Here is a 25912-nt window from a genome sequence, read left to right as displayed (position 1 = left end):
AGCCAAGGCCAAGACGCTAGAGATACTGAAAGTTCCCAAACTATGCTGCCATGCTAGCTTGAAAATGTCATTTCCCGATAAGCTGCCCCCGAAATATACTGGTCTCAAAGGAGTAGTTCATTTTGGGAAATAGATTATTCACTTTCTTTCCGAGTTAAACAAGAAGACTGATATCATTTTCAACATTACATTTTAGTTTTTGTACAAATTATACAAACAACTTTTAATTAGTGAGCTTTTGGCTATTTTTTTCCCATTTGGACAGAGCTAGCTGGCTGTTTCACCCTTTGTGCTAAGCTAAGCTAGCTGGCTGTTGCTTGTAGCTCTATATTTAGTTTGCAGGCATGAGTGATATCAATCTTCTCGTCTACCTCTCAGCAAGAAAACAAATGCATTTCCTCATAAAGTCAAACTATTCCCTTAACTGGTTCGGGGAAAAATGCTTTTCTGGAGGAGACACTTGTGTAAAATAGCAATGGAGAAGAATCTGGAGTGATATGAGATGTCACTGTCACAAAAACATTTAGATATACAGAATATATAAAATGTATATTTAATACTTTCAAAAAATTACTAGATTCGCTATGTAGCCAACTTTTTTAGATACCAGTGACATAGATTAGTATTGGCAAATGTCTACTCTTTAGGTTTTCTATTGTGAGGCGCATCAAGTCAATAGCGGCATTAAATACTGCACGCAAAATCCACACATTTGCGGTTTTCTATGGCAGGTTTTTAAAAGGACAACTGGCAATTGTTGTTGTTGGAAAAATATAAAAACATACAAAATACAAATAAAGTAGATTTAAAAACTGTTTAAAATTTTTACTTAATTGGCCCATTGACACAGCAGTTACTGTAAGTATCATTCTGGCTTCCTTCTGTTGCTGGTATCACCAAACATTGTAATACATAGAAAAAGAACACAAATGTGTCTTGGTTCCTTGTGTTAATACTGTTTCTAACAAATTTTTCTTTGTTTTACACAACTTGCACACAGACTTACATGACAAGAACACAGTGTAGCACAGTACAAAGGTGGCTGAGTGTGGCACGGTATAGTTTTTTTTGTTTTTTGATCTATTGACTGACAGCACAGTGGCACCACCAGTATGTGTCATCACAAACTTGTCTCCCTGTCCAAGCTCTTCTCATGCTTCCGGCGCTTGTGTCGCTTTTCGCCGCCACTGGAACAACTGCATAAAAAAAAATAAATTAAACCAGGCAGAGTATTAAAAAAGGGGAAAAAAACGTGTCGATGTTCATTTTCTGTACAAAGACTGAATTTTCTAAAATTAAACACAAGTGCAGAGTGCAGGTGCCAGCTGGCTGACAATCAATCCAGATCACACAGCATGCAAATATGTCTAATTAAGCTTAATTTATATGCCCTAATATCCTGTGACATTAAGATATACAACAGGGCTATTAGTGAGTGAGATATAGTGCTATAAATTTAGCAGCTTTACAACATGCAAAGGACACCATAAAATGTGTCCTTGAGGTAACGTGCACACCCAGGCCATGCTGCGTTGTCAACCCACCAACATCCATTCATTATGGACTGATCTCCTTTATTGAACCAACTCCAATCACTTGCAGGAAAGACCAACACTGTATTCATCATGCAACAATCAGCCAACAGCAGTTTATACAGAACGAGACTCTCCATGCTGGCAGGGACGGGGAACAACTTACCTTTGGGATATCAGCTTCTGAGAGGTTAGGAAGGGGAGCTTAGGGGTGGGATGGAATGAGAGAGGCAGGCACTATGTTAGTCTACTCTGTGGGAAATCTGTGAGGGCAGGGCTGCTCTTACATAAACACATTTTTATCTAAACATCCAAGCTCCTCAGTCTTCTGGAATAATACAAAGTAAAAGTTCCATAACTTTTCAATAATAAACATCCGCTACTGTTTCAACACCTAAAAGCACAATCTTCTCCATGAAATAGATCTTTGGCCTGTGAAAATGCACAGGATTTGGAATCAGTAAATGTATGCACCATTTGGTTTTTAAGCCTTGCTGAACTGGATATCATGGAGTACTGTAGATAAGGAGACTCACCTTTTGGTGCTTGGTTCCTTCTTGGTGCTCTCAGCAGGGCTGACACTCTTCCACACATTCCCGAAAGATCCTTTGGACATCTCATCAGTGATGTTCACTGTGGCTGGGTCACACCTTTAGAAATAAACACACAGCTGCTTGCATCAAAGTGGGATTTTTAAAGAAATGGTTCCACATTTTTGAGAAATACCCCTCTTTTTCTTTTAATTCATTGTTTTACCATATAATCAATCCTTGTTAATTTAATGACTTTTAGATGGTTCTGCCACTTAATGTCTTGAAGTACCACTAGATCTACATATGGCAACCTTCCAGGTACATTCATTCAAGTACTGTACAGGCTTACATGAGTGTTTCCATTTTATTTAACTTAATACTTATACTCCACCAAATTTTAGAAGGAAATATTCAATTTTCTAATCCAATCTAATTACTTTGCAGATTAAGATTTAGACAGAAATGTGATCCTCTTATGCGATGTGATGCCTTGTTGTAGATTAAACTACCTAATAAAGTAGTTGAGATTAGCTTCACCATAAATGCTACAACAGTTAAATGTTGCTGATATGTCCATGCATTAGTAACATTAATCAGTTAATAAAATATATAACAACAAAAGACTAACGGGGTCATTCTGCTGCATTATGAGCTGAGTTACTTTGGACACTTTCAAAGTGTGATATGTGATTTTTGGTCACTTTCAGGGAAGCTAAAGCACATCCAGCAGACAATGATTCATTTGGAGCACATCTGATGAATCTAAATCCAATGTGTACTCTCCTTTAGGGTTTAAGTCCTGATGGATATATCTGTCTCTTTAGCTGCTACATCCTCCTCTATATTCCTCTATCTAACATTTCTGTTTGGAGCGGAGCGAGCAGGGGGTTTCTAGAACTTTGTGCTGAAAATGATGCTGAGAGAGGTGAGACCAATCCAAAACAGTAAAGCTGTGGACTGTAAAACCAAAACAATGAGCTGAAAGAGGCCAAAATGCTCTGAATAGCTGAGGGGAATTGAGGAGTTGGATAAATGTTACTACCTGCAAGACTTTTGAGCCACTGTTGATATACAAACATTGATTACTGTGGCTATAAGTATATTTTGCTGATAAACCTTAAGCATTCTTACACTGTCGTACTGCTTTTACTTAATCAAAAGATTTGAATACTTCTTCCAGCACTGACAAATTGCTTTTGTAGGAGGGTTGGGCATCTGAAATGCAGAGCATGATTGAAGATCAAAATGACTTACTTGTAGTTTCCCTCCAGTGGCACCTGTACAATGCCTTCTTCCTCTGCAATAATACTGTGCTCCTCCTGAAGTGAGAGAGAAAACAGAAAATGTAAAAAACACTGCATTTAAGCACTGCGGTGGTGGAAACTCAGAGTTGGCATTAGGTCATCTACTCTGTAGTCTGTTACTGCACCTCCTGTGCTGCATCCTCCAGCTTCTTCTTCTTCCACTCTGGCATCAGGTCGTCCAGCCAGCTCAGTTCTCTCTTGCTGAAGATGAAGTCGAGCAGCTTACGAATGAACACCAGGGCCAAGACCTGACGCAGCGCAGAGCAAACGGATATCAACCGGTCATATGCAGTCAGCACACACAGAGTATACACGCGTACACAAATACACTCTGATTACCATCATGGGGAAGACGATGGCAGCCTTGGAGGTCTTGATGACCCACAGCAGGACCAAGCAGCTGAGCTGGACGATGGTGAAGAGGTGCACCTTCCTCAGTGGGACGTGGCGAAGGTAGATGAAGTCTGGCTGATGTTTGGCCGGCATTCCGAACAGTCTTAGACGGTCAAAGAACTGCACGGATACAAAGAGGCATCCATTTAAAAATTCATCCTGCATCTTTTCTCAATTGGTTCCTCTAATAAAATATCAGCAGGCAAAACCAGAGCTCACCTGAATGCCTCTGAGAGAGGAAGCCCCCATGTACAGAAAGACTCCGTAGAGCACAGGCATGGGGATAAACTGGAGAAAGACAGAGCCGTGATTAGGTGATTAGGATTAGGTAGGTATAAATCTTGAACATTACATAAACTCACTTTAAGTTCAGGCACATGTTCATAATAAAAACAATTAATTTCATCTTTCATGTAGTTCTACGTTCCCTCTTAACTTAAATGTATTGATACATGGCTTGAATTTTCCATATTACTTATTCTCCGTATTGGTTGCATGGACTTGAGTTCTGCAACCATAATTTCAATATAAATTCAGAGTGGAAATCCTTAAAATTAAGTAAATATGATATTTTCTTCAATTTCTATAAATATTTTGTCCCAGAAACGACAAATTATGACAGCACGATGTTTTCATCCCATCCTCTCCAACACTTTGATACAACTGTGTGTAATTCTTGTGTGAATGTGGAGTTATATTGTCTCCCAACCTTCAGCACAGAGGTCATGAAGACAGAGCAGCCCATCAGGGTGAAGATCATGAGGCCAGTGAAGCGCTGCTCTCGGATGCCCAGGAACTTGGGCTGCTCTCCGGGGGCCGAGCACTCAGACTCCAGCTTCAGGCTATTTACGTGGGAGATGGAGAGCACTGTGGCAGCCACGAACCACGGCAGGCCCATCACAGAGCACACGCCAAGCATCACTCCCACCACGAACAGGTCCAGGTGGTAGCCACAGCCTTTCTGCAGGAGAAGAGACAGTAAGGTTTTAGACACAGCAGGGTGTCAGAACAGAGGAGCAGCCCTGGAGTTTGCAGGAATTACATTTTCTAAAGGCTGAGGGAGATTCCTAAACATTTCTTGCATAAGTAAGCAAGAACACCAAATACCTTCAGTTTGTGCTCCTTCCTGTTGATAATGACGGCTGTGATCTGCTGGTCCATGAAGATGAGGATGGTGCAGAGCAGAGCAGGGACGAAGGTGATGATGGTGGTCCACCAGGGGTTGGGCCCTACAGGGTTAATGAGCCAGCCACGATCATCCCTGGTTGGCTGGGATGAGCGAACGGAAGGGCAGAAATGAGAAAAACAATGTGAAAGGACATTCAAAAATATGTAGAGAATATCCACACACGGCTGCAATCTGCATGTCAGCCTTTAACTAGCCCCCTGAGCTCAGACAAATATATGGCATAGACTTCTTTTTTTTAGGAATTACATGGCTTTGACACATCAGATCACACCGATCAGATCTACTACCGTACTGAGTAAAGTTATAAACAAAATTAATCTGATTAAAAATCTTGGCAGTTAGGAACAGAAGTTCTCTAATAATTGTCATCTCTGTCGTCAGGATGGGAAAAAAAGCTAGCTAGGAGGAGGATTCTTATTTACTGATGTTTTAAGACAAACATGAAAGGGGCTCCAGAAACGGGCTCCAGCGACCAAAGATTTGACAAAATTATTAAAGATATATAAAGGTATGCAGATTAGTTTGCAATAGTCCCAAAATTAAAGTAAAAGACGATGTATAGTAATGTATTTTTTTATGAGAGGCTTTCGAGTGGACTTACTTTGAAATTGCTGGGGACCTGTAATTTCGGAGAGGGGATCCCCAAGGCATAATCTACAAGGACCATGGTGAGGATGGTGATGAAGACAGCAAAGTCACTGATGCTGGCCCGCACCTGGGGGGAACAAAGGGATGTACACCTCAGACAGAGCCCACTTCCACAGGTGCTGGATCAGAAAGTCCGACAAAAGGTCTGCACTCTACACTGACAGCTCCCAGCACATTCTTTTGTTTGGGCTTATTTCCTTGTTGTGGGAATTGATACAAATATTAGCCCATTGCTAGTTTGTTACTTGTGTTACTCTTTTGGGTGTTGCTATTCATCCCCACATGGTGGCACCAGTATACCACAGATTAGTCTGTCAGCATCACGCCACACACCACGCTTGTGAGTGTCATCTCAATGATAAATCATAGAAATTGCACATATAGAGCAGCTACACAGACTGCAGGATTTTTGCTGTGACATAAAACAGCCAATAGATGGCAGCATGATCTAAAATGACATGCATGGAAACCACTTCTGGTGTCATTTCAGTCCCATGGCAAAATGAGAAGTAAATGGAGGACTATTAAGTTAATGAAGCTGATTCAATTTTGCAGCTCCCACAGCAGGAATTAACTCAAAATGTGTGTCTACGTCAAAACACTAAATGGTAAAATGGTACCAAGTATATACGTGTTTGCGTGTTATTTAGAGACAACTGTAGTGTGATGCGTACCTTGGTGGGGAAGTAGCGGCTTGTCTTGAACTCCTTGAGGAAAGCGGACATGAAGACGGTGGAGAAAAAGAGGACCACGCACCAGAAGAGGACGTCTGGGATGTAGGGGCCGTGGGGGCCACAGGCGCTGCCCTCGAACTCCCCGTGGAACATCTCGCACTCCTACTGGCACCAGAGGACACAGTGATGATAATGATGATGACGGCGATGTTAATCAGGATGAGGAGGTCGGAGATAATGATGCCAATAGAAATGATTTGAGTGGCAGTGGAGATAATGGCGATGGTGGATGTCGGTGGTGAATTAGTGAAACCTTATATATACAGACATATGATCTGATACATTCAATATTATTAAATGTGTATATAGAACATGATAAATGTACTAAGGTCCCCCGTTACCCTGTCTCCCAAACTATATGCTACATGTCTAAGAAGCATGTGTAGGAGTGACTCAGCGTGCCGCCACTGGCATGACTGATTTGTGTCTCAGTAACAGAATCCACTTTTCTCGGTGCATCTCCATGTTTATTCTGCACGGCTAAATCCTGTGAAATCCTGCCCACATGTGCTTAATCCCCGCCTAGACTTATGGCACTTCTTGATGAATCAAAGCGTGGGCTAAACGAGACACAGCACGGTGCCAGAGACTCTAAGATACGTCCCCAACTTTCCAGGGTATTTTGTTTGTAGGTTAAAGTTTGAAGGTTGGGTGAGCAACGGGGATCAGATGTGCTATTTCTGTCTGTGTTAGCCTTTCCTCTTCTCTCTCTCAGGATCACACTTTGATTGCTATTTCGTAACAGCTTACAGATGCAGATCTTCTTTGGGTTCTTTAGCCATCATTAGAAGTCTACTTAAACCAAAGAAAGGATCTGTAGGTCACAGATAAGCCTTATTCCCACGTTACTTATGTACAGCTACGTTGCTGTGATTCAGTCCAAATGTCAAGGGTTCCTTACCTTGACCTCAAGCATGGTCCAGTTGACCTGGGAGGCCGTGATGTTTCTCTCCTCCCAGAACCGCAGAGTCTCATTGCTGGGGTCTCTGGGCTCCGCACACACACACCTGTGGAGGACATTTTTATTGAGTATTTTTTTCTTAACCATAACAGAACAAGGTGGATATACCGATTAAAAATAAAAACAAACCAACAAAACAAAGTCAAACTAACAGGAATTTGGAAGAGCTTAACACATACTGGATTCTACGGCTCATATGGATGTCAATTTTAGATTTCCTTTCTTCTCTCTTCTCTTTGATAAAAGACGTCAAAATGACCAGACATGCAATGAGCAGAATATTTCTTTTTGCTCTCTCCATACATATATATGTATATACACACACTAAAATATGTTCATACATCAAATAGCTACACCGACTTATCCTTTAGAGAGTCTTTGGGAATTAGAGCCGATCCCGGCTGACACTGGGACAGGTCAGCAGTCGATCACAGGGCTGACACAACTCCTCATAACCGCTTTCACACCTACAGGCAATTGAGTGTAGCCAAACTGCATGTTTATAGACTGTGGTAGGAAATCTGAGCAGCCACAGAAAACCTGCAAAAGCATGGAGAGAGCATGCAAATTCTACACAGAACCCAGAACCTTGTTGTGAGGTTACAACGCAGACTGCAGGATTTTTGCTGTGTCATAGAACAACCAATAGATGGCAGCATGATCTAAAATGACACAAGTGCAAAGCTATGGCACAGAAACCAATGCCAGTGTAATTTAAGTCGTGTGGCAAAACATGACCGATTCCACTAAGCACTGGCCTCACCACTTACTCTTGCTTGTTAAGCTCATTGCTTTGAGCCATAGAACACACAGTAACAACTCCGATGAGCCGTCCACGTTTTTATCCACTCAGATTTTCTCTCATCTGTACAATGTTGGGTGGACAGTAAGAAAATACAGTTCAGAGAGACCTGAGTAAGATAATCAACCTGAAACAATAGGTGAGAGAGCTGAGAGGGGCATGTCCCTCCATGCCCTGTGGAAATTACCTCCTTGGTAATTTAGATATTACACAGGCCCACATAGGGCAGCATATCAGCTCAATTACCAAATTAAATCTCCATAGAAGTCCCTGAGCTGTATACTTTTAGATCATGTAAATATAACTGCAGCGCAGGCATAAATATATATAATAGAAAAATAATATATCTTCTAGGATATTAGAATGAACATCACAGGATTTTGGACCGTTGGTGGGACCAAACAAGCAAGTTCAATATGTCTACTTGAGCTTTTGTAATTACTGGACCGGTTAATCAATAATTGTCAACTGCAGTCCCACAGTGTCCCACTCTACATGACGCACCACTTCTGAAATGTTCAGCCATCAACACTAGATGACTTATTCTGCCGACATTTTAGAAAACTAAATGTCAGCATCCCCTGCTGTCCACTCCACCAGAATAGAAAACCACAGAAGGAGCCCTTGGCTTTACATAGCCACTAGCCAGCTTATGTAGGAGGATAATACATGATGCTCCTGACACACACTCAACATGGGATTATTCACCATAAAGCAAAATCCATTACAGAAAAACTGGACAACGTGTCTACTACAGTATGTCACTGTTGGTTGATGATACAGCAAAACACTTGAGCACGTGTGTGAAAATGTGCTTAGCTGGATAAACTCAGCATGCAAGAGAGGCTGCAACAACAACATCATCAGTACAGAACACTTTCAGGAGCCAAAAACCATTTGAAACAAATTATGGTTTTCTCTAATCAGCTTTTTATTGTCAAAATAAACATTTAATTGTGCTGTTGTGGATGCATGGATGTGATTTATGTAACCATACTTTAAAAATAAGAAATGAAATCTGAAGGCGTTGTGCTTTATTTTCTTCAATTTCTAAAATAATTGTTTTTAGGGGTCCAAGTAACATTTATTTTCATTATTAATTACGCAGTCCATTGTTTTAGTTAATAAATTGCTTCATCCATAAAATGGTATTAATTCAAAATGCCCATTCAAATGTCTTGTTATAGACAAAGATAATAAGCTGTTTTAGGATTACCTTAAGAATTAATCAATTTAAAAATTGCTGCCGATTCATTTTCTGTCAATCAACTAATTAATCAAGTAATTGTTTCAGCTCAAATTTTGTCCAAGGGTGTCTTCAACATTGGTACAACCTAAACTAGGACTAAACAAAGCATGGTTCTCACCACAACTGCTCCAAAGCCTTTGGATGAAACAGATAACTCATATTGTCGAGTGTGATAACATAGTGCATTTGTATTTTCCATGTATATGCTCTCTAGAAACTGGATGCAGAAGTTGTGTGTGTTATTGCACATACAGTATATCTCCTCTAATGGCTGATTCCTTGATGTTCTTCTTCCCATCCCTTCTCCTCATCCTATGTTATGTTGGTTTGCCTTGTCCTGTCCCTTTTTTCATTAGTGTGAGCAGGTCATTTGTTGACTGCCCTCCTAAATTCATTATTGTGTAAATAGCTTCTAAACAGCAGATATTTAAAATAATAGATATTTTCAAATATTTAACTGCAGCTCCTTAAAAGAAATTATTTTACAACTCTTCCATTACCCTCCCAGTGAGTTAGCTGAGGGCTATTTTTGCTTAAACGCAGACAAATTGACACCATTAAAAGCATGCCGAATTAGCCATTAGTGGGTCCTGTTTGCAGCATACTGATGGATGTACAGACAGTCATCACTGGATTACTTTGATGCTGAAGAAAACTCAAATACATGAGGCAAGTTCTGGCATTCCAAGAAGTATATTTTTCTATAATTTATTAGGATTTATTGATGTTCATTCAAGATCAACATCTGAGATAATAATATCCCAAGGAAGTGTAAATCACACTGAATCTAAAAATGTGTAGAATGTGCAGAGTTTGATACAAAAATATGCCTGACATCTCTCCCTCCACACTCCCCCTAACTCTCCCTTCCTATTGTCAGACAAAAAGGAAACATGCCAAGAAGCAGCTACCAATTTTAACAATTAAAATCTTACATTATTACAAGTGAGCAAACACAAAAAAGCAGCATATGGGGATCTAAAAGCAGAACTTACGAGTACTGCGTGAGTTTCTGAAGGTTGTTGTTTTTGTTGATGGGGTAGTGTACTCCCAGGTGGATCAGCTTCTCCAGGGCCTCATAGATGAAGATGATGCAGATCAGTGCAGCAAAAGCTTCCTCAGTGAAGCGTGTGATGTAACAGACAAGCGAGCTGGCATCCGTGGCCACCAGCAGTAGACAGAAGAAGGCCGTCCACAGGCCAATACAGGCCCTCAGGGAGAGGTAGGAGAGGCCATATTCCCTGAGAGAGACAGGACACACACACACACACACGTACACAGGAGTGAAGGGATAAGCAATTAGATATGGCATCCCCACTCATGCAGAAAGTACACACACACACACACACACCAGTAACATTGAAATAGCCTACTGTAACAAAGATGCAATTTGTACTTAAAAGAAGATAACCTACTTGCAGAACTTGAATAGGATTTTCTCAAAGACAAGAACAGGCCCCGTGCTGCCCAGGATGGTGAGGGGCTGACCGGCAAACAGAGAGTAGGCTATTCCAGTCATGGAAGCCCCAAACAGGGACTCAATAGCACTCTGGAAACACAGGAAATATGTAACTGCTGTTACTTCACTCAGTCAAACACATTTTGCTTTTGTAACATTTAGGTTAGTTTTAAAAGTTTTGATCTGTAATATTTGAAGAAACTTAAACTCTATATTTAAGTATATATTAACTTCCTTCATTAATGTTAAGGTAAACCCCTTTATTAACTTTAAACTCTAAAAACCCACTGTACACTACTGCTCAGTCAGAGATGAGCAAGTGAACATACTGGAGCATTTAGCAGGTAAAGAGCCAGATATTTTTCTCAGAAGTTGGTGGAGACCAAAACAGTGCTAACGGTTGAGTGACTCCAAATGAATGCTAATGTTCTTCTGTAACAATTGGATGTATAAACACAACTGACAAGTCAACATATAAGATTAAAGGGTGATGATAGGTCAACTTGTTTCCAGAGCCCCCATGTGGCCTACAAAATCAGTTCTTGCAGGTTTAAGACAAAACTTTTAAGTGTGATCATAGAGTCTCTCAAGTGCAACAGAGATGTAGTTTCTTACCACACGTCCCTCTGTGGCCTCGCCCAGGAGTCCTCCAAAGGTGATGACAGGTGACATGCAGGCGCAGTAGAGGAAGAGGAAGGAGGCCAGACACTGCAGACTGACGGCATCCGTGTAGTCCGACACGTAGTGAGGAGCCTTTCGCTTGATGTCCAAGATGAGCCCGCCAAATAACCTGTGGTGAAACAGGGGTTTTATCAGAAAGTCACAGAATGATGGATGATAATGAAGGAAAACTGTGTTTTAGGAAGGGAACCGATTTTATTGCACATTTTATTTGCAAAGTTTGGAACAGAGGGCAGTATGATGGCCCCTCTCTCTGTCTGAGCTTAGCACTTAGAGAGTACAAGCCCCTCTGTTTTCAGTGTATTTACTGTTACTAATGTAATGCACAAGACAAAGTATTGAAAAGGGACATAGTTCCCCTAAGGCTGAGCCCGCTTGTTGAATGTCTTTATATCCATGCAAGTGCGTGTGTACATTTGCTGACTCATGCATCTATCTTTGTACGACCCTCAGCCACAGCAAGCAGGCTCTTTTGCTGCAGCAAGCCAGGACCATGGTGAACTAGCTGGAGGTGGTTGCTATGGCAACAGGGGGAGGGACGTTATGCTTATTTCAGTGTGTTATTTCAGAGTGGTAGGCAGCCATGCCATGTCCCAAGAGGTGCTGGTGGTGGAGGAGGAAAGGAGGGAGTCGGTTTGAACACTCAGCTGGGATAAGAGGCTGCACCGCAGCATACCACAGCTCAGCAGCAGCACATTCTCACTCCTCTGCTATTAAACCACAGAGATGTACGCTAACAGCCTCTACCATTTTATTGTTTCAGTCTGGGGCTCAAGAATCCTCTGGTCGTCATTAGGTGATCAAACATGATCATATTTCATCTCCAATACTCGCCTTGTGAAATCATCATTACATGAAAATGAAATTCTTGGTGTCAAGACTTTTTTCACGTGCCTTCATCAAAGAGAGTAAAGCAACACTTTGAGTTTGAACCCTTAAATACATTTTTCATTGTTGCTTTCTAATACAAAAAAAAAGAAGACTTTTTTTTACTTCAGTATGTACCCTATTATAGTTTGTTTATATTGGTTTACACATAGACTATTGTAAATTCATATTCTCTGTGCTTGTACTCAGGCTGCAATTCTGCTTCTAAAGGATCTGATCCATCACTTGGCACAAAAATACAATCATCATCATTATCTGTTGCTTCAATCATCAGCACTGCACCAACACCATTCCCTGATTATGAGCCAGTATAAAGAAACTTACTTATCCCTTTGGCCTCATTTTGCATCACTGACACTATAGACTAATGCAGATAAAACAGGAAAACATAACATGATATTACCAGCAACCTGGGTTACTGAGTATATAGTGCAGAAAACTATGAGAAAAAAGTTATTGAAAGCTTGAGGAGAAGGGCTTATTTAAAGACAAATGTAAGTTGTAATGTGGTTTAACCAGACCACAGGTATACGTTTAAGGGTTAAGTAACATAAAAAAAGCTAACACCATGATGCAGCTGTAGTAGCACTCTCTCTCTCTCTAGTTGTCATTCAAGTCAACTGTTTATTTATCAATTAGAGGTGTTAGAAATTCAGTTTCAGAGCACATCATTTCCCTCTTATTGGCACTGGTGACAGTGAGGAAAGCAGTAGTAACGGGAGTGTAAACACACAACACACACAGTGACAACATGTGTGTCATGATTCAACACAATGTAATACGGCAAGTCAATGCAGTGATGGAAGTAGTGTATATACTTAGAGGGGAAATGTGTCTGTGGTGTAATTGATATGCAATGTGAGGAGCAGTGTGTACACATGTTACAGTATTGAAGACTGTGTGACTTTATGCGTGGGATAGAGTGCTGGGACATCTCTAAACTCATAATGAAATCACACTTAAACAAAAGGTCTTTGTGGAGTTGAAGTGTGAGGAATGATAATGGGCCAGTAGGGTAGTCTGCCTCTTAAGAGAGCTAAATTTATGGGTTTGGACACCGCGAGGCAACGGACAGGCGACAGGAAGACGGGGACAAAGACGAGCTTCAAGTGCTCAAGGCTGCACATCACAAATCACGCTGTTCCTCTGTCACGCTCACCTCCCAGTGCGCTGGAGCTCAGGGCCACCGTGCCCTCCATGTTCCTCCAGCTCTCCAAGATCGGTCACTCCGTTGGGAACAGGGGGAATCTTCCGCTTTTCCTGTGTGGTTGAGATCACTGTCAGTCAACTGTCTGTTACTGGCCACCATCATGAGAAGCATCAGTTGCACTTGAACCTCCGCTGACATTTGTACACGGGATGTTACAGTGATTCCACCCTACATTCAACCAAGCATAAATCCCAAAGGAATGATCTCTTATGCCTGAATCTAACATATTCATAGTTCATCGGCATAACAATCTAATTGCACAGTGGTGTGTCATTAGCTCACTACAGGAGCCTAATGACAAAGAAGAAAAGAAAAACAATACTTTTCTTCATCAACTGGAGCAGCTTTCTGTTTTTCCCTCCCATACAAGATGGCGGATCGCTTTTCAAAGTCGACCAAAATAACCAATGGAGGAAAAATAACTAATGTTTTGGAGAGGATTGAGAGCAGAACCCAGGGGAGAGGCATCAAAGCACGCAGTACAACGCAGTTGAGATTAGAGGAGAACGCAGATGTTTTTAAAAAAAATCTCAGCAGGCAGCACGTAGCAGAGGGGACTCACAGGCGAAAGAACGGTAACATATACAGAAACTCTCAAACTCTAACTCGAACTCCCAAACAGTTTAGTGGTTGAGCAGCAACAGAGAAGATTCTTTCAAAAATGGAACCGGACGTCTTTTTTACCTCATGTTACAAACAACAAATATATAAATGTGTATTTTTATTACGTAAATAGGGAGTTTACCTGAGAGGGCACATTTTTGGGAGGCTCTATTCTGATGGAGGGGTCCCACTCTCCAGGAGGCAGCACTGTCACCTGGTCCAGAAACTCATCGATACCTGCCACCAGGTCGTTCCTGTCTTTGGCCTTGTATGCGACATCATGGAAAATCTGTGGAGCAGATGAAGCGAGGCTAAATATATAAATAAAAGGACGTGTGTGTGACGCAAATATGATTTAAAATATTTCTTTCAGTAGTCTGCTCGGCTGTATTATGCTGAATCACTGAGTGCATTTCAGCAGATTTACAGACAGAAATATATACCAGCACCATTAAAAGGTTTATTCAGCAGGGGATTATTTTTATCTCCAGTAACCATACACATCTCCAAATTATCATACCAAGTGAATCTACGGTGGATTCACATGTATTCATGCCTCACTCTCTGTTTAAAGTATCCTATTAGTGTTTCCTAATCAAAATGACATATAATACAGAAAATGATTCTTCCATTCGGCAGTGATGGGTGCTATTCATTTCTGTATATGATGAAGTAGGTTGACAGCCGCGTGCTTCTATTTTCATACATCCCAGAGGACTGTAGCCAACGAAAAAAAAAAGGCAACATCTGGTTCTGATGATGGTCAGTAACATTAGCTCATAGCTGCACTGTGGGAAAAGCTGTCACGGTATTCATGTCATACGCTGATGATCCCAAAAACCTTCTCCTGAGGTTAAAGGCCAGCTTCAGCTATAGAAAAACAACTGTGGAGCTGGTAAGTGGATCACTACATTTCAGGCGGAAATATTCTACATTTTATTTCATTACATTCTACTGTAACACATCATTTTTCATTATTGTAATTCAATATAGCAGTTCAAATTGTTTACCATTAGGAGCATTTACGTAAAAGTAATTAGACAGTAGGCAGTCAGGGCGACTGCCTACTGCATGAGGATTTTATGGCTGGGATACAAACTAGCTCATTTATATGTACAGACTAATTTCATAGTGAAAGGTTAACTCCTCTCATCTGAATTTAAAGTTTTCTTCATTTTACTTTGATGGCAGTAGCTGTAATTGAAGGTGTGTGTCAAGTTATGGAGAGGATGTCAATCCTGGTTATGTGATTTATTATACATGACAGTTTGGCAGGGCTCCAAAAGTACATTCAGTAGAGCATTTGTCGATATTTATGGGTCACCAAGAAAAGACTCCTCAGCTTTTTGCCTTCAAGTCTCAAACCAAGCTGAGTTTTTAGACATGTGATTCTCACAGACGAGTCCAAGTCTCCCACAGCTAACCACAACAAAATGCTGCTTCCACATGGATGCATCAGTGATAAAATACATACATATATCCATTTCATATAAAGAATACTTTTACTTGTAGTTCACTGTCATAAATCTTTGTGTAAAAGATTTGAATACTCCTTCTGCCCCTGTTAGCATCATTACTTCAGCTAGAGTTTGAACCTTGATACTGTTGTGCTCAGGCCTCACCTCGTCAGTCATCAGGGTAGCAATAGATCGGCCAATTTCATGATACTGTGGACCTTTTCCCAGAGGGCCAAGCAGGATGAAAAGAAACCTGTGCAACATAAAGGACAAGAGGTCTCGTGTAAAAGTCAAATCCTTTTCCTGACGAAGCATCCAGGGAATTATCAACTCATCTATCTAGACCGGACACAGAATAGAAACAGGGAGCTTCTAAGCAGTTTGTGTATAACCTGGTGGTGATGGGAACCTCAGCCAGCCCGTTGAGCAGCACAGCAGGAGACAGGCGGATGAAGGCCACCACAGGGCGGTCTAGGAATTCCAGCTCCCCCACCAGGACGTTGGATGCCTCGGCACCCGGAGGGATCTTCTTCATGAAGTGGAGGTCAATCTGTGAGACATAAAGAAAGCTTAGTATAAATGTTTTATTCTGTTTTGATCTCAAATATAAAATATGGCTTGAGGTAGGTCGATTGTTATTACAGTAAATCATCTACTGGAATAATGGCTAGATCTGGCTCTGGTGGTCCACACTACAAGAGAAAACAAGCTTTACTCCTGTTAAATTCCACTCGGTTTCCCAGGGCAAGAGGATAACGGTGACCATTTCACACGTAACTCCATCTTGATTAAATATACAGTGCTAGTAACGTGTCCAGCTATCACTACCCATAGATAAACAGCAGGCTCAGTGGTGGGTCTGGTTGCTCACCTTGCTGAAGTCGACAGCACTGTTTTCTCGGCTGACGTCCTGCTTGCCCTCATTGTTAGCAGGCTGGGACTGAGGTGAGACTGTTTGGCCTGTCAGGCAGAGCAGGAAACAACATGTCAATTTTCACGGAGGCTCAGCCGATCACAATGTTACTTTCCCACACAAAGACGAAGGTCTCCAGTGACTGATTAGAGGGTACAGTTACATTCTCTGAAAAATATACAACAGTGCACTCTTTTGTTGAAGGTGCTGTACCTGTATTGATCAAAAGGTTCAGCCCTAGTGACAAAAGATACAATATTGTACCTTGTTTCAGAGCGTACCTTGTGAGTAAGCTTAATATCAAGATCGTCTAATGAATGCTGTGGCGCTGTGGAGATTTTATCTTTAGCTGGACCTCAGGCTCCTTACAAATCAAGTAAAGGAGGAACAATCTTTAACTTCCGTTTCAAATTCAAGTGTATCAACTAAGAAGTGCTCATTTAAAATGGTTTTGTTTTACTTTTGCTGAAACAAAGCCGAAGATTGCTCCTTTTAAATTTCTTTTTCAAGCAGTTTGTGATGTGATTTTTGAGCAAATCACAGCACTTGAAGGGAACATTACATGTGACTGGCTCAAAATGTCACCTGTTGCAGTGAAGGTGTGATGCTACTAAAAGGAATTGTTTGACAATTTAGGAAATACTCTTATATACTTTCTTGCAAAGAGTTGGATGAGAGGATTGAGAGCACTCTTTCAAACAAGTTGAAACCAGTGGGCGGTTAGTTTAGCTCAGCATAAAAACTCATAACGTGACCTACTGTGTGAAACCCCAAATAGTCATTTTCATTTTTACCCTTTTGTACAGATTAGACAAACTAGTTACGTGTTAATTAGTGACCTTGAGTGATGCTCATCGACAGATTTTGTAACTCCTGGAAAAAGCCAGGGCAGCCATTTCCCCTGTTGAGTCTTTATGCTAAGCTAAACTAATTGGCATCATATTTGCCCTAAACACATGAGGGTGGTATGACGAATTCTTCGCAAGAAAGTGAACAGGCATATTTCCCAAAATGTTTAATCAGGGAGTTACCACTATTAGTAATTAGTGAGGGTTATGTCTGTAGAACATGAGTCACAAATCTCCCATGGTTTCAAGTCGTCAACCACATTGTTGACGATGACAAAAAGCAGAGAGTGTTACCATGAAAACTAGAACATTGCACATGTCCTGTTTGGCCTTACAAATAAATGATTCTGCAGAATGACTACCACGTACCAAAAGTTTTTCCAAATGTTTAAAGTATAGAAAAACTTCCGTACTATGTACTTTTCTTTTTATTGCCTCCTGTTTAATTCTCAAAAATAGAACAGCAAGAGGCCTCACCAACTGTGAGCACTACATAAAAAGAAAGCTGCATAAGCTTATGAATGCAGAGGTTTTCTTGACCACACATTACCCATTTCTAACCTTTCATGATCACACTCTCCACTTTAAATTCCTTTTTATGCTATTACTACTACTACTACTACTATCTCTAAACTTTTAGTGTTTAGTATCAGTTCAGGCGCTCTGGTTGCCTCTGCAGATTTCCTGCTCTGTGTCTTCCTGAGCGATGGGATAGTAGCCTTGTGCAACTGCCTGAAGAACACTAAGACGTTTGGTCTTGGCATTGCCAAAGCTCGTGTCTGGGGTCAAGCAGCCTCGGCTCTTGGAGGAGCTCAAAGGTGATGGAGAGGTGGATAGACATGACACGCAACACACACACCACGGCCATGCCGTACAGGAAAAGGATTTTCTTTGTAAGGCCCTCTTGAGGAGGTTTTTTTCAGGCAAACACTTAATAGTTTGATAATAAAGGACATTTACTGGTTGAGTGAATGACACACATGCACACGCGCATGCAAAATACACCAGACAAGAACAAACATACACAAACATGGAGAAACACAAACAAGAGGAGAAAATGAGATATCAAACAGCAGCAAAACAGCAAGTAACAGATGGACACACTTTGGAAAAATACATGCAAAGCATTACACATAAAAATTATTACACATAAAAACACACTGTAGGCTTCTATATTTACATCCAACAACATATAAGATCACCATGGAAAAAGCAGAGAATAATACAGGGTGTAGAAAATACTGTAATTTTGGTAATTCACAAGTGTGTGTGAAGGAGTGTATGTGTGTTCGGACCATTTGCTCACCATTCTTGTCCATTGAATGAGGCTCAGACTGCTTCTTGCCAATATCAGCAAAGGAGCGTACAATAGGTATGCGGTTGGCCAGTTTCTTGTGGTTTTGGTGGTGGTGCTGTTTGAGCAGGGCCTCACGGATCTTCTTTCTAGCATCCTGACCTACCGGGCCTGACATCTCGTGCTGATCCAGAACCATGTCTGAGAAGTGAAAACAAACAAGGGAACACACAAATGTAGGTTTCCACTTTGAGGTTACTCTTTGAACATTTGAAATTCACAAAGGCTACTCCTCATGGTGTCTGTCCCTACATGGCAGCCAGCGAGGCTAAGCTGATTACTCCGACAAAAAACGACCCACTGCTGCTGATTTAATCGCACAAAACCAGGTTAAGTTCAACAGCTCTCTTCAGCAGCATAGTTTTTCCCACAATCAGATAAACACTCTTTGCTGCCCTCAAAAACTAAAACACCGTTCCCTTATCCCATCCTACGCAGGGTCAAATGGGTTTGTCCATGAAGAAGTGAGGCGTTTTAAAACAAATTTCAGGATGGGCCTCTGCTAAAACGTCATGTTTACCTTGTTAATCTTGCCTTTCTCCTGTTAGAAATGGTCTAAAAAGAATCAACTCAACCCCAAGTGCTCACCTGCAATCTCCTCCAGTGAGTTGGCCCGCATGTCCAGCATCACAGTGCCGTTCATGATGCAGCTGCGAAGCTCAAAGAGACTGTGTAGAGACAGAGTGGCTACGTAGGGTTTACTCCACCGCTCACCACCATCCTCAACGTCCTCCTCAAACTTAAGCCACCTGCACACATTAAAAACACAACTTGGTTAATACATAGAGACAAGATACAATACGTTTCTATTTGACAGGAGCTCAAAACACAGATTTTATCATTTCCCGTCCCAATGCAGCCCAGAGCATTTGACATGCTGCTCAAGTAAGGATAGAAATGTGTTTTTCTTAACTGCTGTAAATTATGAAGTTAAACAGTGTACAGTGGTAACTGACAAACTAAAGTGTGGGCATCCTGAAAGGTATGGCATCACAACAAGATCAAACCCCCAGGTGCAACAGAGGAAAAACGCAGCTGGTCAGACCCAGCCCATGTGGCCAACTGCAGCGGTGTACCTGGCTGTCTCTTTCCATTCGGCGTCCTCACCCTCCCTGAGGCAGATCTCGTCCAGCTCAGTGAACAGGGCGTGGGGGATGTGTTCCTCGTCGCCGTCCTCGGTCCCCAACAGAAACTGCACCCTCTGAGCTGGTGTGTCTGCTGCAGCAAACGGGAGGAGTGGAATTAGAGAAAAGAGGAGGAAAAGAACAAAGTATGCAACAGGAAACATTTGAAGTATAAAAACCAAATGTGATGTGCATTGGTGAAACTGTTTGTGATCTCATATCAAAGTAAATCATATCATATCATCATTATTAGAGATTGCCTCAGTCCATTTAGAAAACCTACTGTGTGAGGGGGATTCTCTTCCATCATCAGCTGTAGAGTCCCTCTCCTTGGACCTCTTCCTGTGTCTGTGTCCATGGTGACGGTGACGTCTGTGCGACCTCCTGCCCAGGGGAACATGAACCCCAATGTAGAGAGTGCGATGACCTAGAGACAACATGCGGCAGACAGCATTAGAGTCTTTGGTCTGTCCTTTAAAATAAAGATTAAAAGAGGGTTTTTTGTCCCCACCTTTTTACAGCATGATCAAATTCATAGTTTCTTGGAGGAAGAACAAATCAGCTCTTGACTTTTATTATTAGGGTCAGCGAAACCTATACAGAACACATAATAGGAGTGAAATCATACTTATTAAACTTCTAAAAACTAAACTTAAAAATTCTCTGATTCCCAACAAGGGCTATTTGTAGCCCTGTGGGTACTTCTGCAGTTGCCACGGGTACTTTGAAAGATTGTTGAGCAGCTCAATTAATTTGAAACAATAGACATTTTTATGATTTAAGAGAAATATTTGCATATTGAGTTTGCTGTAACACCTGAACACTACATGCTAGATGGAGAGTGTGTGAAAACAAGTTAACAAGTGAGCAGGTAGGTCTAAATAATTCGCTAAAAGTAATGGATAATCAGTTGACATAGTAAAAGCAAAGGCAAAGTACTTGATGAATGACGAAAAGGTTAAAAGTGCTGGATAAATAGTTGACTTTGCTTAAATAACAGATACACTGTTGAAACTAATAACAGGAATTTAGAAATGGCTGTAACATTAAACTTCTGACACTTAATGACTTCCATTGTATGAAAAAATGATTGGAAATAAAATTCATACTGTAAGAAGGCAACTTTGCTGTATGTACAAGTAAGTGAGCTGATAAACACGTCTTTGTTACTCTGAAATTGGCGCTTAATGTAATCAAAAGAGCTTGAGGGTAGAGCAGATGAAAAGTTTGGGAACCATTGCTCTAATAAAAGAATACAAAATACATATTTATCAGTGATACTCTGCAAAAGCATATTTGATTTAGATTTCTTATTTTCATTTGTGTAAAATCTTTATTAACTACGTAAGAAACTAATAGATTTGATTGCTGTTATTGTATTTCAAAGATAAACTGCAGACACTGAATATGTATGGTCGGTGACTGCAAACAGCCCCAGCTGTATTCTTGTTGCCAACGGCCATGATGCAAAACAAGTAGTGATGTAACGACCTGTCCAATATCTGCAGCACCAGTCTACAGTACCCCGTGGACAGGAAGTGGCGGTTGAACACTTCTGCATGTCCTTAAGTTTGGAGTCTCATCATACCTTGCATGAACTGAGTGCAGCTCCAGGTTATTTATTTCACTGGACCACCGTCTGCAGCTGTATGGTACAAGCGTCTTCCTTTTTATTAGAGAATTTAAACACGCAGTGAAGCAACTATCGAATCACCCAGCAATAGACAGTATCAAGCCATGTAATCAGTTAGAGTGGAACCAGACTAGCAGCATTTAATGAGTCAAGTGGTGTCTCTGGGTCCTCCTGTGCCTGTGTGCCTTGAATAAAAAGCTATTGTCTTCTTTGAGGATGCAGAAATCCATTTTGAAATTGGTTGACTTTTACAATTAGGAGTATTAGAAGCATTTTAATCCAGTACATAAACAAAAATAAAATAATGAGATTGGGATTCAGAAAGGATATTGTGCAATGTGAGCACAGAGGCCTTTCTCTGATGTGTGCGTCCGTGCATGTACATGCACACATGAGCGTGCATCCACGGGGTCAGCGTGAAGCTAATGTGAGCCGACTTTCTCCTCCTTTATTGCGGTCGAGCTGCCTGGCTGCTGCTTCCTTCGGGCCTCAGCTCAGTGGCCGGACACAGACAAGACTATTGGACACCATGTTCTCTTTATCTGCCTCCTGCACCAAGTGAGGCGCCACAGTGTCGAGTATAGTGTGACACCAAGGGCAATTTGATGCTTGGTAGCCACAAAGTGGGGTCCATCAGAGGATAACAAATTGGTTCATCATTTCATGTTTACTTCTATTTTTACCATGGAGAAAGCACAAAGACATATTGCAAAGGGATCACTGTTAAAAATACATTTTCATCTCTTCACTGCTGGTATTATCAGAGCTACAGCACAGGCAGTGCAGTTATAGTGTACAAAGTTATCAAAACGTTTGTTCAAATTCACTGATAGTTCTCCTGAGAGGATGCTTGAACTGATCAAAGATATTGTAGTAAAACAGCTTTTTGCTATAATATTTTAAAAACTGTGTTGGACAAAAAACTAAAACTACCATTTCCAACCTCAACAATGACCCTTTTACTAATTTCTGTCTTTACTACATTTATCAGGACGTTATAAGTGACTATTGAGTTAGTGCATTATAATGTAGAAATGTATGTAGCTTTTCTTGATGTATTACAACACTAATCTGGAAAACCTGATTTTGACCAGTTTAATCAGAATTGATCATTTACGAGATGTACATGTTAAAGAGACAAAGAAAATGACATACATGTATATACTTCGATAATATCTACAGTTTTGTACGTTTTGTGCAAGTTACATCCAAGCTCAAGCTGAGTCATTTGTGCAGGTTCAGAAATAAATGATTATTCTGTTTATTACTGTCAGAGTTATTACTGAGAAACATAAAACATTTTCATCTCGTCTGAGGGGAAAATATTCCACCTGAATGCTTTCAACTGTTTTCACTTGCTTGGAGATATGACTAATTACATCATAGGGCACTAATCAGATTTAATGAAAGCGCAGAGGTGAATCACCTAAAGAGCAGAATGACATCACAGCATTTGAAAAGAGCCACCAATAGGAATCCAGGATAGAGGTAAAGTGAGGACTCGGGGAGCATGTAATGAGAGATTTAACTATATGTCAAAATGTACTCGCCGTTTGTGAGTGTATTTGACTCGACTTGAGTGTGTGCTACTGTAGACGCATTCACCCGGAGCAAATTTCTGTTAGCAGCGTGTAAATTATTCATGTCAGAGCCAGAGGAAAGAGAAGAGACTGGCTTTGCACGTGAAGCGAATTTCACAATAAACAGCACATTCCAGCAGACAGGAACTATATGGTATCGGAGGAAAACATAAGGATGGAGCGCTGGAGCTTTAAAGTTCATGAGTCAAGACTCACAAGTGGAGGACTTAACAAAAATAGCTCACCTCCCCCAGGCCTGAACTACTGCTGATGTCACAGTATATCCAAGTCTCTTTTCTTCTGTCGCCACATCTCAGTGGCTTTCAGTCAGCCAGGGTTTGAATTCATGCAGTGCTGTGTGTGGTGTGCGTGGCGTGTGTGAATTCATATATGTACTGCTTCACGAAGCTCGGCTAGAGGTTGTGCATTCTCCTCATACAACTGGCTCTGACTATTCAGCTCTGACGGAGCAGCGCCATCGCTGTTCTAAAGTATTTCTCATGGCTGCCCTTCCTGGGCTATGACTTCTTCCACTTGTTGGGGTGTAAAGTTTAATTTATTACTTAATTTATTATTATGGTGCTGAAACAAAATATCTATTCAAAGATCATACAATACGTATATTTTGATCTCTGGAAAGTGGCTACCACTTGCAGTTGCAGGACAAAAACAGCTGAGACTGAGACTTCACAGAATCACAGTGGGAGCAGATCATGTCATGCGAACCTTTTCCTTTATATCCCAAATGTGAGTGTGTGTGAGGATGAGGAAGCAGCAGTGCTGGGGCTGTGTAGTTTGGGGTGAGATAACTTCAGAGGATCTCCTTCTCCTGCGTGGTGCTGACGCAGTGTCAGCGTTGCCTCAGCGCCAGACAGAGCTAGTCATTACAGCCACAATCATCCGAGGATGAGGGCCCTTGAGATGAAAGCACCACCTCACCAGCACTGTCAGAATCAAAGAGTGACATCTTTGCCGGCTGCCTCAGAAAACGTTGCCTGGCAACAAAAATTCAGCGGATACTGACAGAGAAACCAACATTTTTTATATTTATTAAATGGGAAATAATTATAGCCTTTACTTTAAATTTTGCCCTCTGATTCTACAATTTATGGTGCTTTCTTATTTTCTTTTTCTCCCATCCTGAAAAAAGAAAAAGGTACCCCTAATGAACCCAAGTTACATGATATCTACATTATCAGTGATACACCCATCATCCTCAGCATTCCTGGAGTTATTTTCTAATGAAGCATTGAAATGTACAGTCTTTCCCTCTGCTTCTGTTTATCATTTCCTTTAAAGAGCGCCCAGACAATGTGCCTGAGCTTCAGTTCTGCTGGGTTACACACGTAGGTGGGGAGACAATAGTAAACCCAAACAATACACACAGCTAAGATAAGAGACACTTATACTGTACTGTAGCATAACCCAAACAACATGCCATGTGGCTGCACTGCATCCTGGGGTCTGATCCAAGAGGCAAGTTTACCAAGCCAGGTTTTGACAAGGACGAGGAATAAATGTGGAATAAAATAAATTCTCTGGTTCTGCTGCATCCATTTACCTTTGTTTTTTTTATATTTTTCTATGCATTTTCATATTTATAGAACCTTTTAACGAATTTTAAAAAAATATCTGGATAAGTAAACCTTGATCCAGACCTTTTTGCATCAATTTATGTTTTGCATTTGAGAGGAGTTTTACTCAGCAAGGTTTTGGAACAGGCTCCGTGTCAATTCAGGATACTGTTGGTGCAGAAATTGCCATCTCTGTCTCTTTCACGATGAATGAAATGCTGATGCAAACGTATGTGCAGAGAATAAAGTCCTCGCTCTTTGATGCTGCAGCACTTGCATCAAAACCTAATATCCGTTTGTAATGATTTAGACAGGTGGACAGATCAAGTCTGCTGCTATCAGTAAGCTCTGCTGTCAGGAAATCTGCTATGTCAGACACATTTTCTGCTATCACACTTTGCTATTGCTTAGCTGGAAATATATTGTGACATCCTGTTAGTTAAACTTGACAACAAAAGGAAAAAAATAGATACAAAGAAGCCCAACAATAGCTTTTTGTAAGTGGTATTTTTGTGTTTTGCACATACTGTACAGTACACATACATTTCACTTTTGTGTTTGTCCATGTTTTTTTATGTTTCACTTGCTGTCTCGTAACTTTCTGGACGTGCAACTCTACTGCTACTGCTAAATGTAAATGTGAATCATTACTTATGGGTGCTACCTTCTAGTTCTTCCTTCTCAAAGTTGGTGTTGAGCATGGAGCGTGTGCCACCGCGGTCCACCACTGCCTCTTCATCAGTTCTCTAGAAGGGACACACACAGACAGGGAGTATGAACATTCCGCATGCAACACCCACATTGTTGATGTTATTCTCATACAGATTCACACACATTTATTTAGATATGAAGCATAGAAAAGGTTAACAAAGACAGATGTACCACATAAGATGCCACTTAATAATTGCTGATAATGATTGTAAGTACATTTCACATTTCCCAGTGCTCATCTCTGACTTGACAGTCTTCATGGCACACATCCGTCTAAGGGGCCTCTGTGTCCTTACTGAAGCAAAATCCATATTTCATCTAAATGCTACAAGTTGTTATGTAAGTGCACACTGAGAGCACCCTCCCCACCCCCACCCCCCGCCTAGTGGGAGGATGTGTCCTGAAAACACACACACACACGCAAGGAAACTCAGCATTATGAGGCTAATTTCCACTGACTGTCACCATGGCAACAAAAGGCATCCAATCGCAATTTGACAAAAGCAACGCTCATCTGCTGAGTGCCAGATAT

At 41.1% G+C, this 25912-nt stretch overlaps 1 protein-coding gene across 1 annotated transcript; it reads right to left on the bottom strand.

The window, feature by feature from the left end:
- Positions 1 to 271: 271 nt before the first annotated feature.
- Positions 272 to 25409, bottom strand: LOC139223561 (sodium-driven chloride bicarbonate exchanger-like). The gene is made up of 24 exons (XM_070855501.1): positions 25334 to 25409; positions 20166 to 20309; positions 19835 to 19976; positions 19347 to 19507; positions 18711 to 18899; positions 16515 to 16603; positions 16036 to 16193; positions 15809 to 15896; positions 14329 to 14475; positions 13533 to 13633; positions 11420 to 11594; positions 10761 to 10894; positions 10341 to 10586; positions 7235 to 7340; positions 6274 to 6435; positions 5553 to 5666; positions 4870 to 5031; positions 4472 to 4723; positions 3982 to 4050; positions 3709 to 3882; positions 3495 to 3617; positions 3320 to 3384; positions 2069 to 2182; positions 272 to 1196 (listed from the first exon to the last, which is right to left on the bottom strand). The coding sequence occupies exons 1-24, from the start codon at positions 25368 to 25370 to the stop codon at positions 1121 to 1123; spliced, it is 3228 nt and encodes a 1075-aa protein (XP_070711602.1). The 5' UTR covers positions 25371 to 25409; the 3' UTR covers positions 272 to 1120.
- Positions 25410 to 25912: the final 503 nt, after the last annotated feature.

The sequence above is a fragment of the Pempheris klunzingeri genome, chromosome 24 (genome assembly GCF_042242105.1).
Source record: "Pempheris klunzingeri isolate RE-2024b chromosome 24, fPemKlu1.hap1, whole genome shotgun sequence".
NCBI classification, from domain to species: domain Eukaryota; kingdom Metazoa; phylum Chordata; class Actinopteri; order Acropomatiformes; family Pempheridae; genus Pempheris; species Pempheris klunzingeri.
This window is presented reverse-complemented; position numbering and strand designations above follow the sequence as displayed.

What these genes read in the sequence shown, in the direction of transcription:
- LOC139223561 (XM_070855501.1), bottom strand. Translation starts at nt 25,370, where the DNA reads ATGCTCAACACCAACTTTGAGAAGGAAGAACTAGAAG. An exon ending in GAATGGAAAGAGACAGCCAG is followed by an intron (nt 19,508 to 19,834) that starts GTACACCGCTGC and finishes TAATGTGTGCAG; the next exon opens with GTGGCTTAAGTTTGAGGAGG. An exon ending in TCATGACCTCTGTGCTGAAG is followed by an intron (nt 4,051 to 4,471) that starts GTTGGGAGACAA and finishes GTCTTTCTCCAG; the next exon opens with TTTATCCCCATGCCTGTGCT.